This window comes from Oncorhynchus kisutch, linkage group LG16 (assembly GCF_002021735.2).
Source record: "Oncorhynchus kisutch isolate 150728-3 linkage group LG16, Okis_V2, whole genome shotgun sequence".
Classification (NCBI taxonomy): domain Eukaryota; kingdom Metazoa; phylum Chordata; class Actinopteri; order Salmoniformes; family Salmonidae; genus Oncorhynchus; species Oncorhynchus kisutch.
This window is the reverse complement of record NC_034189.2, coordinates 2510565-2528630: the sequence shown is the minus strand read 5'-3', so window position 1 is coordinate 2528630 and position 18066 is coordinate 2510565. Positions and strand designations below refer to the sequence as shown.

At 48.4% G+C, this 18066-nt stretch overlaps 1 protein-coding gene across 2 annotated transcripts in view; it reads right to left on the bottom strand.

The window, feature by feature from the left end:
* Positions 1 to 18066, bottom strand: part of LOC109885699 (low affinity immunoglobulin gamma Fc region receptor II) — a 47488-nt gene that overhangs the window by 28753 nt on the left and 669 nt on the right. For both annotated transcript variants that reach the window (XM_031791556.1, XM_031791557.1), the window contains exons 2-3: positions 14517 to 14561; positions 76 to 351 (exon numbers count right to left, since the gene is read on the bottom strand). In XM_031791556.1, the coding sequence (XP_031647416.1) occupies positions 76 to 351; positions 14517 to 14561 (321 nt within the window). The remainder of the gene's footprint in view (positions 1 to 75; positions 352 to 14516; positions 14562 to 18066) is intronic.

The window sequence follows — 18066 nt, the reverse complement described above, 5'->3', positions numbered from 1 at the left end:
ACATAACATCAGCTATCTGAAACCAGATGAACCACTAAACACTATAATGTTAGTAGATGGTGTTTGTGGACATACCATGTACTGTGATGTTGACAGCATTGCTGTGTTCTCCAGACCCAGACTCACACCAGTACACTCCACTGTATGATAGTATTAGTGACACGATGCATGAAGACCCTTGTTGTTTTCCCCAGTCAGTATTACACTCTGAAACATTCCCTCTCTCTGCGTTCCTCATCACTCTCCATCCAGCAGAGTTCCCCTGATCCTCACAGCTCAGAGAGACAGACTCATATTCAAAGAACTGAGATCTGTCAGGACTGACACTCAGAGAGGCAGTAAGAGAGAGATCTGAGAGAGAAAGAGAGAGAGAGAGAGAGAGGTCATCTAAAGTAACATTTGTATATTCTAACAGAGATGCTGAAACACAGCAGAGAGGCTATTCCCTAGCTGTTTAACCTGGTGATGAGGGGAGGATACTATCCTGAGATCTGGAGACAAGGCTTTTTATTCTAACAGAGATGCTGAAACATAGCAGAGAGGCTATTCTCTAGCTGTTTAACCTAGTGATGAGGGTAGGTTACTCTCCTAACCACTAGGCTACCTGCCGCCCCTCTGTAATTACTGGGACGGTGTAGGTAGAGTTAGTGTGGGGGTAGTGTGGGATAGGTAGGGTTAGTGTGGATTAGTGTAGGATAGGTAGGGTTAGTGTGGATTAGTGTAGGATAGGTAGGGTTAGTGTGGGTTAGTGTGGGATAGGTAGGGTTAGTGTAGGGTTAGTGTGGGATAGGTAGGGTTAGTGTGGGGGTAGTGTGGGGTAGGTAGGGGTAGTGTGGGGTAGGTAGGGTTAGTGTGGGGTAGTGTGGGGTTGTGTGGGGTAGGTAGGGTTAGTGTGGGGGTAGTGTGGGGTAAGTAGGGTTACTGTGGGTCAGTGTGGGATAGGTAGGGTTAGTGTGGGTTAGTGTGGGATAGGTAGGGTTAGTGTGGGTTAGTGTGGGGTAGGTAGGGTTAGTGTGGGGGTAGTGTGGGGTAAGTAGGGTTAGTGTGGGTCAGTGTGGGATAGGTAGGGTTAGTGTGGGTTAGTGTGGGATAGGTAGAGTTAGTGTGGGTTAGTGTGGGGTAGGTAGGGTTAGTGTGGGGGTAGTGTGGGGTAAGTAGGGTTAGTGTGGGTCAGTGTGGGATAGGTAGGGTTAGTGTGGGGTAGTGTGGGGTAAGTAGGGTTAGTGTGGGTTAGTGTGGGATAGGTAGGGTTAGTGTGGGTTAGTGTGGGATAGGTAGGGTTAGTGTGGGGGGTAGTGTGGGGTAGGTAGGGGTTTTGTGGGGTAGGTAGGGTTAGTGTGGGGGTAGTGTGGGATAGGTAGGGTTAGTGTGGATTAGTGTAGGATAGGTAGGGTTAGTGTGGGTTAGTGTGGGATAGGTAGGGTTAGTGTAGGGTTAGTGTGGGATAGGTAGGGTTAGTGTGGGGGTAGTGTGGGGTAGGTAGGGGTAGTGTGGGGTAGGTAGGGTTAGTGTGGGGTAGTGTGGGGTTGTGTGGGGTAGGTAGGGTTAGTGTGGGGGTAGTGTGGGGTAAGTAGGGTTAGTGTGGGTTAGTGTGGGATAGGTAGGGTTAGTGTGGGTTAGTGTGGGATAGGTAGGGTTAGTGTGGGGGTAGTGTGGGGTAGGTAGGGGTTTTGTGGGGTAGGTAGGGTTAGTGTGGGGTAGTGTGGGGTTGTGTGGGTAGGTAGGGTTTGTGTGGGGGTAGTGTGGGGTAAGTAGGGTTAGTGTGGGTTAGTGTGGGATAGGTAGGGTTAGTGTGGGTTAGTGTGGGATAGGTAGGGTTAGTGTAGGGGTAGTGTGGGGTAGGTAGGGGTAGTGTGGGGTAGGTAGGGTTAGTGTGGGGTAGTGTGGGGTTGTGTGGGTAGGTAGTGTTTGTGTGGGGGTAGTGTGGGGTAGGTAGGGTTAGTGTGGGGCAGGTAGGGTTAGTGTGGAGGTAGTGTGGGGTAGGTAGGGTTAGTGTGGGGTAGGTAGGGTTAGTGGGGGGTAGTGTGGGGTTGTGTGGGTAGGTAGAGTTAGTGTGGGGGGTGGTGTGGGGTAGGTAGGGTTAGTGTGGGGTAGGTAGGGTTTGGTAGAGTTAGTGTGGGGTAGGTAGGGTTAGTGTGGGGATAGTGTGGGGTAGGTAGGTTTAGTGTGGGGTAGGTAGGGTTAGTGTTGGGTAGGTAGGGTTAGTGTAGGTGTAGGTAGTGTTAGTGTTGGGTAGGTAGGGTTAGTGTGGAGTAGGGTAGGGTTAGTGTGGGGGTAGAGTGGGGAAGGTAGGGTTAGTGTGGGTTAGCATAGGGTAGTGTGGGACAGGTAGAGTTAGTGTGGGTTAGTGTGGGTAGTGTGGGATAGGTAGGGTTAGTGTGGGTTAGTGTGGGATAGGTAGGGTTAGTGTGGATTAGTGTGGGGTAGTGTGGGGTAGGCAGGGTTAGTGTGGGGTAGTGTGGGGATTGTGTGGGTTAGTGTGGGGTAGGTAGGGTTAGTGTGGGGGTAGTGTGGGGTAGGTAGAGTTAGTGTGGGGGTAGTGTAGGGTATGTAGGGTAGGTAGGGTTAGTGTGGGGTAGGTGGGGGGTAGTGTGGGGTAGGTAGGGTTAGTGTGGGGTAGGTAGGGTTAGTGAACACATGCTGCTGTTCCAGTTTCAACTGACCTGAGCCCTAGGACCATGCCCAGGACTACCTGACATGATGACTCCTTGCTGTCCCCAGTCTACCTGGCCATGCTGCTGCTCCAGTTTCAACTTCCACCTGACTGTGCTGCTGCTCTAGTTTCAACTGTTCTGCCTTATTATTATTCGACCATGCTGGTCATTTATGAACATTGAACATCTTGACCATGTTCTGTTATAATCTCCACCCGGCACAGCCAGAAGAGGACTGGCCACCCCACATAGCCTGGTTCCTCTCTAGGTTTCTTCATAGGTATTGGCCTTTCTAGGGAGTTTTTCCTAGCCACCGTGCTTCTACACCTGCATTGCTTGCTGTTTGGGGTTTTAGGCTGGGTTTCTGTACAGCACTTTGAGATATCAGCTGATGTACGAAGGGCTATATAAATACATTTGATTTGATTTGATTTGTGGGTTAGTATGGGGTAGTGTGGGGTAGTGTGGGATAGGTAGGGTTAGTGTGGGTTAGTGTGGGGTAGTGTGGGATAGGAAGGGTTAGTGTGGGTTAGTGTGGGATAGGTAGGCTTAGTGTAGGGGTAGTGTGGGGTAGGTAGGGTCAGTTTGGATTAGTGTGGGGTAGGATAGAGTTAGTGTGGGGGTAGTGTGGGCTAGTGTGGGTTAGGTAGGGTTAGTGTGGGGGTGGTGTGGGGTAGGTAGGGTTATTGTGGGGGTAGTGTGGGGTAGTTAGGGTAGGTAGGGTTAGTGTAGGGTAGGTAGGGTTTGGTAGGGTTAGTGTGGGGGTAATGTCAGGTAGGTAGGTTTAGTGTGGGGTAGGTAGGGTTACTGTAGAGGTACTGTGGGGTAGGTAGGGTTAGTGTGGGGGTAGTGTGGGGTAGGTATGGGTAGCTAGGGTTACGGTAGAGGTACTGTGGGGTAGGTAGGGTTAGTGTGGGGGTAGGTAGGGTTAGTGTATGGGGTAGGTAGGGTTAGTGTATGGTAGGTAGGTTTAGTGTGGTAGGTAGGGTTAGTGTGGGGAAGGTAGGGTTAGTGTGTGTTAGGTAGGGTTAGTGTGGGGTAGGTATAGTTAGTGTGGGTGTAGTGAGGGGTAGGTAGGGTAGGTAGGGTTACTGTGGGGTAGGTAGGGCTAGTGTGGGGTAGGTAGGATTAGTATAGGGGTAGTGTGGGGTAGGTAGGGTTAGTATAGGGTAGGTAGGGTTAGTGTGGGGTAGGTAGGGGTAGGTGGGGTTAGTGTAGGGGTAGGTAGGGTTTGGTAGAGTTAGTGCGGGGTAGTTAGGGTTAGTGTGGGGGTAGTGTGGGGTAGGTAGGGGTAGGTAGGGTTAGTGTGGGCTAGGTAGGGTTCGGTAGAGTTAGAGTGGGGTAGGTAGGGTTAGTGTGGGGGTAGTGTGGGGTAGGTAGGTTTAGTGTGGGGTAGGTAGGGTTAGTGTGGGTGTAGTGTGGGGTAGGTAGGGTTAGTGTGGGGTAGGTAGGGTTAGTGTGGGGTAGTGTGGGGGTTGTGTGGGGTAGTGTGGGGTAGGCAGGGTTAGTGTGTGGGTAGTGTGGGGTAGGTAGAGTTAGTGTGGGGATAGTGTCAGGTAGGTAGGGTAGGTAGAGTTAGTGTGGGGCAGGTGCAATTAGTGTTGGGGTAGTGTGGGGTATGTAGGGTTAGTGTGGGGAAGGTAGGGTTAGTGTGGGGTAGGTAGAGATAACGTGGGGGTAGTATGGGGTAGGTAGGGTAGGTAGGGTTAGTGTGGGGTAGGTAGGGTTTGGTAGGGTTAGTGTGGGGTAGGTAGGGCTAGTGTGGGGTAGGTAGGGTTTGTGTAGGGGTAGGTAGGGTTAATGTGGGGTAGGTAGGGTTAGGTAGGGTTAGTGTGGGGTAGGTAGGGTTTGGTAGGGTTAGTGTGGGGTAGGTAGGATTAGTATAGGGTTAGTGTGGGGTAGTGTGGGGATTGTGTGGGTTAGTGTGGGGTAGGTAGGGTTAGTGTGGGGGTAGTGTGGGGTAGGTAGAGTTAGTGTGGGGGTAGTGTAGGGTATGTAGGGTAGGTAGGGTTAGTGTGGGGTAGGTGGGGGGTAGTGTGGGGTAGGTAGGGTTAGTGTGGGGTAGGTAGGGTTAGTGAACACATGCTGCTGTTCCAGTTTCAACTGACCTGAGCCCTAGGACCATGCCCCAGGACTACCTGACATGATGACTCCTTGCTGTCCCCAGTCTACCTGGCCATGCTGCTGCTCCAGTTTCAACTTCCACCTGACTGTGCTGCTGCTCTAGTTTCAACTGTTCTGCCTTATTATTATTCGACCATGCTGGTCATTTATGAACATTGAACATCTTGACCATGTTCTGTTATAATCTCCACCCGGCACAGCCAGAAGAGGACTGGCCACCCCACATAGCCTGGTTCCTCTCTAGGTTTCTTCCTAGGTATTGGCCTTTCTAGGGAGTTTTTCCTAGCCACCGTGCTTCTACACCTGCATTGCTTGCTGTTTGGGGTTTTAGGCTGGGTTTCTGTACAGCACTTTGAGATATCAGCTGATGTACGAAGGGCTATATAAATACATTTGATTTGATTTGATTTGTGGGTTAGTATGGGGGTAGTGTGGGGTAGTGTGGGATAGGTAGGGTTAGTGTGGGTTAGTGTGGGGTAGTGTGGGATAGGAAGGGTTAGTGTGGGTTAGTGTGGGATAGGTAGGCTTAGTGTAGGGGTAGTGTGGGGTAGGTAGGGTCAGTTTGGATTAGTGTGGGGTAGGATAGAGTTAGTGTGGGGGTAGTGTGGGCTAGTGTGGGTTAGGTAGGGTTAGTGTGGGGGTGGTGTGGGGTAGGTAGGGTTATTGTGGGGGTAGTGTGGGGTAGTTAGGGTAGGTAGGGTTAGTGTAGGGTAGGTAGGGTTTGGTAGGGTTAGTGTGGGGGTAATGTCAGGTAGGTAGGTTAGTGTGGGGTAGGTAGGGTTACTGTAGAGGTACTGTGGGGTAGGTAGGGTTAGTGTGGGGGTAGTGTGGGGTAGGTATGGGTAGCTAGGGTTACGGTAGAGGTACTGTGGGGTAGGTAGGGTTAGTGTGGGGGTAGGTAGGGTTAGTGTATGGGGGTAGGTAGGGTTAGTGTATGGTAGGTAGGTTTAGTGTGGTAGGTAGGGTTAGTGTGGGGAAGGTAGGGTTAGTGTGTGTTAGGTAGGGTTAGTGTGGGGTAGGTATAGTTAGTGTGGGTGTAGTGAGGGGTAGGTAGGGTAGGTAGGGTTACTGTGGGGTAGGTAGGGCTAGTGTGGGGTAGGTAGGATTAGTATAGGGGTAGTGTGGGGTAGGTAGGGTTAGTATAGGGTAGGTAGGGTTAGTGTGGGGTAGGTAGGGGTAGGTGGGGTTAGTGTAGGGGTAGGTAGGGTTTGGTAGAGTTAGTGCGGGGTAGTTAGGGTTAGTGTGGGGGTAGTGTGGGGTAGGTAGGGGTAGGTAGGGTTAGTGTGGGCTAGGTAGGGTTCGGTAGAGTTAGAGTGGGGTAGGTAGGGTTAGTGTGGGGGTAGTGTGGGGTAGGTAGGTTTAGTGTGGGGTAGGTAGGGTTAGTGTGGGTGTAGTGTGGGGTAGGTAGGGTTAGTGTGGGGTAGGTAGGGTTAGTGTGGGGTAGTGTGGGGGTTGTGTGGGGTAGTGTGGGGTAGGCAGGGTTAGTGTGTGGGTAGTGTGGGGTAGGTAGAGTTAGTGTGGGGATAGTGTCAGGTAGGTAGGGTAGGTAGAGTTAGTGTGGGGCAGGTGCAATTAGTGTTGGGGTAGTGTGGGGTATGTAGGGTTAGTGTGGGGAAGGTAGGGTTAGTGTGGGGTAGGTAGAGATAACGTGGGGGTAGTATGGGGTAGGTAGGGTAGGTAGGGTTAGTGTGGGGTAGGTAGGGTTTGGTAGGGTTAGTGTGGGGTAGGTAGGGCTAGTGTGGGGTAGGTAGGGTTTGTGTAGGGGTAGGTAGGGTTAATGTGGGGTAGGTAGGGTTAGGTAGGGTTAGTGTGGGGTAGGTAGGGTTTGGTAGGGTTAGTGTGGGGTAGGTAGGATTAGTATAGGGTTTGTGTGGGGTAGGTAGGGTTAGTGTAGGGTAGGTAGGGTTAGTGTGGTGTAGGTAGGGGTAGGTGGGGTTAGTGTGGGGTAGGTAGGGTTCTGTAGAGTTAATGTGGGGTAGGTAGGGTTAGTGTGGGTAGTGTGGGGTAGGTAGGGTTAGTGTGGGTGTAGTGTGGGGTAGGTAGGGTTAGTGTGGGGTAGGTAGGGTTAGTGTGGGGTAGTGTGGGGGTTGTGTGGGGTAGTGTGGGGTAGGTAGGGTTAGTGTGTGGGTAGTGTGGGGTAGGTAGAGTTAGTGTGGGGATAGTGTGGGGTAGGTAGGGTAGGTAGGGTTAGTGTGGGGCAGGTGGGATTAGTGTGGGGGTAGTGTGGGGTAGGTGGGGTTAGTGTGGGGAAGGTAGGGTTAGTGTGGGGTAGGTAGAGTTAACGTGGGGGTAGTGTGGGGTAGGTAGGGTAGGTAGGGTTAGTGTGAGGTAGGTAGGGCTAGTGTGGGGTAGGTAGGGTTAGTGTGGGGGTAGGTAGGGTTAGTGTGGGGTAGGTAGGGTTAGCTTGGGGGTAGTGTGGGGTAGGGTAGGGTTAGTGTAGGGATAGAGTGGGGTAGGTAGGGTAATTGTGGGTTAGCATGGGGTAGTGTGGGATAGGTAGGGTTAATGTGGGTTAGTGTGGGCTATTGTGGGATAGGTAGGTTAGTGTGGATTAGTGTGGGGTAGGTAGGGTTAGTGTGGGGGTTGTGTGGGGTAGTGTGGGGTAGGTAGGGTTAGTGTGGGGGTAGTGTGGGGTAGGTAGGTTTAGTGTGGGGGTAGTATGGGGTAGGTAGGGATAGTGTATGGTAGGTAGGGTTAGTGTGGTAGGTAGGGTTAGTGTGGGGGTAGGTAGGGTTAGTGTGGGGGTAGGTAGGGTTAGTGTGGGGTAGGTACGGTTAGTTTGGGGGTAGTGTGGGGGTAGGGTCGGGTTAGTGTAGGGATAGAGTGGGGTAGGTAGGGTAATTGTGGGTTAGCATGGGGTAGTGTGGGATAGGTAGGGTTAATGTGGGTTAGTGTGGGTTATTGTGGGATAGGTAGGTTAGTGTGGATTAGTGTGGGGTAGGTAGGGTTAGTGTGGGGGTTGTGTGGGGTAGTGTGGGGTAGGTAGGGTTAGTGTGGGGGTAGTTTGGGGTAGGTAGGTTTAGTGTGGGGGTAGTATGGGTTAGGTAGGGATAGTGTATGGTAGGTAGGGTTAGTGCGGTAGGTAGGGTTCGGTAGAGTTAATGTGGGGTTTGTATGGTTAGTGTGGGGTAGGTAGGTTTAGTGTGGGGTAGGTAGGGTTAGTGTGGGTGTAGTGTGAGGTAGGTAGGGTTAGTGTGGGTAGGTAGGGTTAGTGTGGGGGTAGTGTGGGGGTTGTGTGGGGTAGTGTGGGGTAGGTAGGGTTAGTGTGTGGGTAGTGTGGGTAGGTAGAGTTAGTGTGGGGATAGTGTGGGGCAGGTAGGGTAGGTAGGGTTAGTGTGGGGCAGGTGGGATTAGTGTGGGGGTAGTGTGGGGTAGGTAGGGTTAGTGTGGGGAAGGTAGGGTTAGTGTGGGGTAGGTAGAGTTAACATGGGGGTAGTGTGGGGTAGGTAGGGTAGGTAGGGTTAGTGTGAGGTAGTTAGGGCTAGTGTGGGGTAGGTAGGGTTAGTGTAGGGGTAGGTAGGGTTAGTGTGGGGTAGGTAGGGTTAGCTTGGGGGTAGTGTGGGGTAGGGTAGGGTTAGTGTAGGGATAGAGTGGGGTAGGTAGGGTAATTGTGGGTTAGCATGGGGTAGTGTGGGATAGGTAGGGTTAATGTGGGTTAGTGTGGGCTATTGTGGGATAGGTAGGTTAGTGTGGATTAGTGTGGGGGTAGGTAGGGTTAGTGTGGGGGTTGTGTGGGGTAGTGTGGGGTAGGTAGGGTTTAGTGTGGGGGTAGTGTGGGGTAGGTAGGTTTAGTGTGGGGGTAGTATGGGGTAGGTAGGGATAGTGTATGGTAGGTAGGGTTAGTGTGGTAGGTAGGGTTAGTGTGGGGGTAGGTAGGGTTAGTGTGGGGGTACTGTGGGGTAGGTAGGGTTAGTGTGGGGGAAGTGTGGGGTAGGTAGAGTTAGTGTGGGGGTAGTATGGGTTAGGTAGGGGAAGGTAGGGTTAGTGTATGGGGTAGGTAGGGTTAGTGTATGGGGTAGGTAGGGTTAGTGTATGGTAGGTAGGGTTCGTGTAGGCGTAGGTAGGGTTAGTGTGGGGTAGGTAGGGTTAGTGTGGGGGTAGTGTGGGGTAGGGAGGGTTAGTGCAGGGTAGGTAGGGTTAGTGTGGGGTAGGTAGGGGTAGGTGGGGTTAGTGTGGGGTAGGTAGGGTTTGGTAGAGTTAGTGCGGGGCAGGTAGGGTTAGTGTGGGGGTGGTGTGGGGTAGGTAGGTTTAGTGTGGGGTAGGTAGGGTTAGTGTGGGTTTAGTGTGGGGTAGGTTGGGTTAATGTGGGTTAGTGTGGGTTATTGTGGGATAGGTAGGTTAGTGTGGATTAGTGTGGGTTAGGTAGGGTTAGTGTGGGGGTTGTGTGGGGTAGTGTGGGGTAGGTAGGTTTAGTGTGGGGGTAGTGTGGGGTAGGTAGGTTTAGTGTGGGGGTAGTATGGGGTAGGTAGGGATAGTGTATGGTAGGTAGGGTTAGTGTGGCATTTAGGGTTCGGTAGAGTTAATGTGGGGTTGGTAGGGTTAGTGTGGGGTAGGTAGGTTTAGTGTGGGGTAGGTAGGGTTTTTGTGGGTGTAGTGTGAGGAAGGTAGGGTTAGTGTGGGGTAGGTAGGGTTAGTGTGGGGTAGTGTGGGGGTTGTGTGGGGTAGTGTGGGGTAGGTAGGGTTAGTGTGTGGGTAGTGTGGGGTAGGTAGAGTTAGTGTGGGGATAGTATGGGGTAGGTAGGGTAGGTAGGGTTAGTGTGGGGCAGGTGGGATTAGTGTGGGGGTAGTGTGGGGTAGGTAGGGTTAGTGTGGGGTAGGTAGAGTTAACGTGGGGGTAGTGTGGGGTAGGTAGGGTAGGTAGGGTTAGTGTGGGGTAGGTAGGGTTTGGTAGAGTTAGTCCGGGGCAGGTAGGGTTAGTGTGGGGGTGGTGTGGGGTAGGTAGGTTTAGTGTGGGGTAGGTAGGATTAGTGTGGGTGTAGTGTGGGGTATGTTGGGTTAGTGTGGGGTATGTAGGGTTAGTGTGGGGTAGGTAGGGTTAGTGTGGGGGTAGTGTGGGGTAGGTATGGGTAGGTAGGGTTACTGTAGAGGTACTGTGGGGTAGGTAGGGTTAGTATGTGGGTAGTATGGGGTAGGTAAGGTTAGTGTAGGGGTAGGTAGGGTTAGTGTGGGGTAGGTAGGGTTAGCTTGGGGGTAGTGTGGGGTAGGCTAGGGTTAGTGTAGGGATAGAGTGGGGTAGGTAGGGTAATTGTGGGTTAGCATGGGGTAGTGTGGGATAGGTAGGGTTAATGTGGGTTAGTGTGGGCTATTGTGGGATAGGTAGGTTAGTGTGGATTAGTGTGGGGTAGGTAGGGTTAGTGTGGGGGTTGTGTGGGGTAGTGTGGGGTAGGTAGGGTTAGTGTGGGGGTTGTGTGGGGTAGTGTGGGGTAGGTAGGGTTAGTGTGGGGGTAGTGTGGGGTAGGTAGGTTTAGTGTGGGGGTAGTATGGGGTAGGTAGGGATAGTGTATGGTAGGTAGGGTTAGTGTGGTAGGTAGGGTTAGTGTGGGGGTAGGTAGGGTTAGTGTGGGGGTAGTGTGGGGTAGGTAGGGTTACTGTAGAGGTACTGTGGGGTAGGTAGGGTTAGTGTGGGGGAAGTGTGGGGTCGGTAGAGTTAGTGTGGGGGTAGTATGGGTTAGGTAGGGGAAGGTAGGGTTAGTGTATGGGGCAGGTAGGGTTAGTGTATGGGGTAGGTAGGGTTAGTGTATGGTAGGTAGGGTTCGTGTAGGCGTAGGTAGGGTTAGTGTGGGGTAGGTAGGGTTAGTGTGGGGGTAGGTAGGGTTAGTGTGGGGGTAGTGTGGGGTAGGGAGGGTTAGTGCAGGGTAGGTAGGGTTAGTGTGGGGTAGGTAGGGGTAGGTGGGGTTAGTGTGGGGTAGGTAGGGTTTGGTAGAGTTAGTGCGGGGCAGGTAGGGTTAGTGTGGGGGTGGTGTGGGGTAGGTAGGGTTAGTGTGGGTTTAGTGTGGGGTAGGTTGGGTTAATGTGGGTTAGTTTGGGTTATTGTGGGATAGGTAGGTTAGTGTGGATTAGTGTGGGGTAGGTAGGGTTAGTGTGGGGGTTGTGTGGGGTAGTGTGGGGTAGGTAGGGTTAGTGTGGGGGTAGTGTGGGGTAGGTAGGTTTAGTGTGGGGGTAGTATGGGGTAGGTAGGGATAGTGTATGGTAGGTAGGGTTAGTGTGGTAGGTATGGTTCGGTAGAGTTAATGTGGGGTTGGTAGGGTTAGTGTGGGGTAGTGTGGGGTAGGTAGGTTTAGTGTGGGGTAGGTCGGGTTAGTGTGGGTGTAGTGTGAGGTAGGTAGGGTTAGTGTGGGGTAAGTAGGGTTAGTGTTGGGTAGTGTGGGGGTTGTGTGGGTAGTGTGGGGTAGGTAGGGTTAGTGTGGGGCAGGTGGGATTAGTGTGGGGGTAGTGTGGGGTAGGTAGGGTTAGTGTGGGGAAGGTAGGGTTAGTGTGGGGTAGGTAGAGTTAACGTGGGGGTAGTGTGTGGTAGGTAGGGTAGGTAGGGTTCGTGTGAGGTAGGTAGGGCTAGTGTGGGGTAGGTAGGGTTAGTGTAGGGGTAGGTAGGGTTAGTGTGGGGTAGGTAGGGTTAGTTTGGGGGTAGTGTGGGGTAGGGTAGGGTTTAGTGTAGGGATAGAGTGGGGTAGGTAGGGTAATTGTGGGTTAGCATGGGGTAGTGTGGGATAGGTAGGGTTAATGTGGGTTAGTGTGGGCTATTGTGGGATAGGTAGGTTAGTGTGGATTAGTGTGGGGTAGGTAGGGTTAGTGTGGGGGTTGTGTGGGGTAGTGTGGGGTAGGTAGGTTTAGTGTGGGGGGTAGTATGGGGTAGGTAGGGATAGTGTATGGTAGGTAGGGTTCGTGTGGTAGGTAGGGTTAGTGTGGGGGAAGGTAGGGTTAGTGTGGGGGGTAGTGTGGGGTAGGTAGGGTTACTGTAGAGGTACTGTGGGGTAGGTAGGGTTAGTGTGGGGGTAGTATGGGTTAGGTAGGGGAAGGTAGGGTTAGTGTATGGGGTAGGTAGGGTTAGTGAATGGGGGTAGGTATGGTTAGTGTATGGTAGGTAGGGTTCGTGTAGGCGTAGGTAGGGTTAGTGTGGGGTAGGTAGGGTTAGTGTGGGGTAGGTAGGGTTAGTGTGGGGTTAGTGTGGGGTAGGTAAGGTTAGTGCAGGGTAGGTAGGGTTAGTGTGGGGTAGGTAGGGGTAGGTGGGGTTAGTGTGGGGTAGGTAGGGTTAGTGTGGGGTAGGTAGGTTTAGTGTGGGGTGGGTAGGGTTAGTGTGGGTGTAGTGTGGGGTAGGTTGGGTTAGTGTGGGGTATGTAGGGTTACTGTAGAGGTACTGTGGGGTAGGTAGGGTTAGTATGTGGGTAGTATGGGGTAGGTAAGGTTAGTGTATGGGGTAGGTATGGTTAGTGTATGGGGTAGGTAGGGTTAGTGTGGGGTTGGTAGGGTTAATGTGGGGTAGGTAGGGTTAGTGTGGGTTAGTGTGGGGTAGTGTGGGATAGGTATGGTTAGTGTGCGGTAGTGTGGAGTAGGTAGGGTTAGTGTGGGGGTAGTGTGGGGTAGATAGGGTTAGTGTAGGGGTAGAGTGGGGTAGGGTAGGGTTAGTGTGGATTAGTGTGGGGTAGTGTGGGGTAGGTAGGGTTAGTGTGGGGATAGTGTGGGGTAAGGTGGGGGTCGGTAGGGTTACTGTAGAGGTACTGTGGGGTAGGTAGGTTTACTGTGGGGGTAGTATGGGGTAGGTAGGGTTAGTGTATGGTAGGTAGGGTTAGTGTATGGGGTAGGTAGGGTTAGTGTATGGTAGGTAGGGTTAGTGTTGGCATAGGTAGGGTTAGTGTAGGGGTAGTGTGGGGTAGGTGGGGTTAGTGTGGGGTAGGCAGGGTTTGGTAGAGTTAGTGCGGGGCAGGTAGGGTTAGTGTGGGGGTAGTGTGGGGTAGGTAGGTTTAGTGTGGGATAGGTAGGGTTAGTGTGGGTGTAGTGTGGGGTATGTATGGTTAGTGTGGGGTAGGTAGGGTTAGTGTGGGGTAGGTAGGGTTAGTGTGGGGTAGGTAGGGTTAGTGTAGGGGTAGGTAGAGTTAGTGTGGGGTAGGTATGGTTAGTGTGGGGGGTAGTGTGGGGTAGGTAGGGTTAGTGTGGGGTAGTGTGCGGTAGTGTGGGATAGTTTGGGTTAGTGGGGGTTAGTGTGGGGTAGTGTGGGATAGGTATGGTTAGTGTGGGTTAGTGTGGGATAGGTAGGGTTAGTGTAAGGGTAGTGTGGGGTAGGTAGGGTAAGTGTGGATTAGTGTGGGTTAGTGTGGGGTAGGTAGGGTTAGTGTGGGGGTAGTGTGGGGTAGGTAGGGTTAGTGTGGGGGTAGTGTGGGGTAAGGTGGGGTCGGTAGGGTTACTGTAGAGGTACTGTGGGGTAGGTAGGTTTAGTGTTGGGGTAGTGTGGGGTAGGTAGGGGTAGGTAGGGTTACTGTAGAGGTACTGTGGGGTAGGTAGGGTTAGTGTGGGGGTAGTATGGATAGGGAGGGGTAGGGAGGGTTAGTGTATGGGGTAGGTAGGGTTAGTGTATGGTAGGTAGGGTTAGTGTATGGGGTAGGTAAGGTTAGTGTATGGTAGGTAGGGTTAGTGTATGGGGTAGGTAAGGTTAGTGTACGGTAGGTAGGGTTAGTGTAGGGTAGTGTGGGGTAGTGTGGGATAGTTTGGGTTAGTGGGGGTTAGTGTGGGGTAGTGTGGGATAGGTATGGTTAGTGTGGGTTAGTGTGGGATAGGTAGGGTTAGTGTAAGGGTAGTGTGGGGTAGGTAGGGTAAGTGTGGATTAGTGTGGGTTAGTGTGGGGTAGGTAGGGTTAGTGTGGGGGTAGTGTGGGGTAGGTAGGGTTAGTGTGGGGGTAGTGTGGGGTAAGGTGGGGTCGGTAGGGTTACTGTAGAGGTACTGTGGGGTAGGTAGGTTTAGTGTTGGGGTAGTGTGGGGTAGGTAGGGGTAGGTAGGGTTACTGTAGAGGTACTGTGGGGTAGGTAGGGTTAGTGTGGGGGTAGTATGGATAGGGAGGGGTAGGGAGGGTTAGTGTATGGGGTAGGTAGGGTTAGTGTATGGTAGGTAGGGTTAGTGTATGGGGTAGGTAAGGTTAGTGTATGGTAGGTAGGGTTAGTGTATGGGGTAGGTAAGGTTAGTGTACGGTAGGTAGGGTTAGTGTAGGGTAGTGTGGGGTAGTGTGGGATAGTTTGGGTTATGAATAAATTAATATAGAGAAATGTTACTATTATAGAACAGGTGATGAATATAGAGAACTGTTACTATTATAGAACAGGTGATGAATATAGAGAAATGTTACTATTATAGAACAGGTGATGAATATAGAGAAATGTTACTATTATAGAACAGGTGATGAATATAGAGAAATGTTACTATTATAGAACAGGTGATGAATATAGAGAACTGTTACTATTATAGAACAGGTGATGAATATAGAGAACTGTTACTATTATAGAACAGGTGATGAATATAGAGAACTGTTACTATTATAGAACAGGTGATGAATATAGAGAAATGTTACTATTATAGAACAGGTGATGAATATAGAGAACTGTTACTATTATAGAACAGGTGATGAATATAGAGAAATGTTACTATTATAGAACAGGTGATGAATATAGAGAACTGTTACTATTATAGAACAGGTGATGAATATAGAGAAATGTTACTATTATAGAACAGGTGATGAATATAGAGAAATGTACTCACCTCCACCTTGTCCGAGGCTACAGTATACCAGTGTACTCAACAGCACTGAAACACACAGAGAGAACTATCACTATGGTACATGATGTAAACACTGAAACACACAGAGATAACTATCACTATGGTACATGATGTAAACACTGAAACACAGAGAGAACTATCACTATGGTACATGATGTAAACACTGAAACACACAGAGATAACTATCACTATGGTACATGATGTAAACACTGAAACACAGAGAGAACTATCACTATGGTACATGATGTAAACACTGAAACACACAGAGAGAACTATCACTATGGTACATGATGTAAACACTGAAACACACAGAGATAACTATCACTATGGTACATGATGTAAACACTGAAACACAGAGAGAACTATCACTATGGTACATGATGTAAACACTGAAACACACAGAGAGAACTATCACTATGGTACATGATGTAAATACTGAAACACACAGAGATAACTATCACCATGGTACATGATGTAAACACTGAAACACACAGAGATAACTATCACTATGGTACATGATGTAAACACTGAAACACAGAGAGAACTATCACTATGGTACATGATGTAAACACTGAAACACACAGAGAGAACTATCACTATGGTACATGATGTAAATACTGAAACACACAGAGATAACTATCACTATGGCACATGATGTAAACACTGAAACACAGAGAGAACTATCACTATGGTACATGATGTAAACACTGAAACACACAGAGAGAACTATCACTATGGTACATGATGTAAACACTGAAACACAGAGAGAACTCTCACTATGGTACATGATGTAAACACTGAAGTCACTATGTTGACTTCCTCATCTGCTATGTTTTGTTTTGTGTTTTGCTCTACGAGTCTCAAGGGATCAGAAACCCAACTTCTATCTGTACCGTCTGAACCGTTTGGGCTACAAACAAATATGACCCCACTATGGAAATAGGAGACTCTCAGCTACAAACTAATATGACCCCACTATGGAAAGAGGAGACTCTCAGATACAAACTAATATGACCCCACTATGGAAAGAGGAGACTCAGATACAAACTAATATGACCCCACTATGGAAAGAGGAGACTCAGATACAAACTAATATGACCCCACTATGGAAAGAGGAGACTCAGATACAAACTAATATGACCCCACTATGGAAAGAGGAGACTCAGATACAAACTAATGTGACCCCACTATGGAAAGATGAGACTCAGATACAAACTAATATGACCCCACTATGGAAAGAGGAGACTCGGCTACAAACTAATATGACCCCACTATGGAAAGGGGAGAAGACTCTACGACCTCCACAAGTGTCAAGGGACTCACCTGAAGGTAACCCATACAAATGAATGGTGGTATGGAGATATATATATAGATATTCCCCCATACAAATGAATGGTGGTATGGAGATATATATAGATATTAACCCATACAAATGAATGGTAGTATGGAGATATATATAGATATTCCCCCATACAAATGAATGGTAGTATGGAGATATATATATATATAAATGAATGGTGGTATGGAATCAGAATCATAAAACACGGGACGAGATGTTAAAAACTGTCCATTGTGCCAATAGATGGAATGCACTCACATGAGATTTGCCATGATGTTGACAGAGTGGCATGGGAGGTTTATTTCTTAGACTGGGTTAAAATGTAAATTTTGGGACACATCCTCAGTAGTGTGCCTTCGAATCAGTGGGTGTTTCAGCCTTTAATCACTAAACACCCTCATCAAAGGTGGCCAGCTAAAGGGTGATCAAGCCTTAGCTTGTGTCCCATGCCCAATTAAGATGTCCCACGGGACTATGCAAGGCAGGGGCGTCCTCTTCCCTGAGCCAGCCCTACAGCTGACCGCATACCTCATATGCCCTCCTCAAGTTGGAGGGATCTGAATTGGGTTCTCAAGTGGGGGTATATAGATATATATATTGGAGATGTATATAGATATTAAAACAATTCTATATGTTAGCTTTTAAGAGGATATACAAAACAATATAGATACAAAACGAAATAGATATAAAACCATAGTAGATATTACATTATATAGATATTAAACCATATAGATATTAAAGTATATAGATATTAAACTATATAGATATTAAACTATATAGAGATTAAACTATATAGATATTAAACCTTATAGATATTAAACTATATAGATATTAAACTATATAGATATTAAACTATATAGATATTAAACTATATAGATATTAAACCATATAGATATTAAACCATATAGATATTAAACTATATAGATATTAAACCATATAGATATTAAAGTATATAGATATTAAACTATATAGATATTAAACTATATAGATATTAAACTATATAGATATTAAACCATATAGATATTAAACTATATAGATATTAAACTATATAGATATTAAACTGTATAGTAGCACTACTGTATATAGACAGGTGAAGTAGTACTACTGTATATAGACAGGTGTATTAGTACTACTGTATACAGACAGGTGTAGTAGTACTACTGTATATAGACAGGTGTAGTAGTACTACTGTATACAGACAGGTGTAGTAGTACTACTGTATACAGACAGGTGTAGTAGTACTACTGTATACAGACAGGTGTAGTAGTACTACTGTATACAGACAGGTGTAGTAGTACTACTGTATACAGACAGGTGTAGTAGTACTACTGTATACAGACAGGTGTAGTAGTACTACTGTATACAGACAGGTGTAGTAGTACTACTGTATATAGACAGGTGTAGTAGTACTACTGTATACAGACAGGTGAAGTAGTACTACTGTATACAGACAGGTGTAGTAGTACTACTGAATAGAGACAGGTTTAGTAGTACTACTGTATACAGGCAGGTGTAGTAGTACTACTGTATATAGACAGGTGTAGTAGTACTACTGTATACAGACAGGTGTAGTAGTACTACTGTATATAGACAGGTGTAGTAGTACTACTGTATACATACAGTTGTAGTAGTACTACTGTATACAGACAGGTGTAGTAGTACTACTGTATACAGACAGGTGTAGTAGTACTACTGTATACAGACAGGTGTAGTTGTAGTACTGTATGCAGACAGGTGTAGTAGTAGACCATCTAAAACAATTGTATTTTCTTCACGGCATTCGTCGTCGGAAGAAGAGGAATCATCTGACCAAGGCGCAGCGTGGGGAGCGTACACACTACTTTATTATCAGATGTCGCCAACAAAACAATCAATTTCAAAAATTAATCCGTGAAGCCACTGAAGTGCTCACAGGAAACTATTCATGGACAACTACCCACACATACCTGTGGGAAAAAGGCTACCTAAGTATGGTTCTCAATCAGAAACTGTATAGATATTAAACCATATAGATATTAATATAGATATTAAACCATATAGACATTAGACTATATAGATATGAAACCATATAGATATTAAACCATATAGATATTAAACTATATAGATATTAAACCATATAGACATTAGACTATATAGATATGAAACCATATAGATATGAAACCATATAGATATTAAACCATATAGATATTAAAC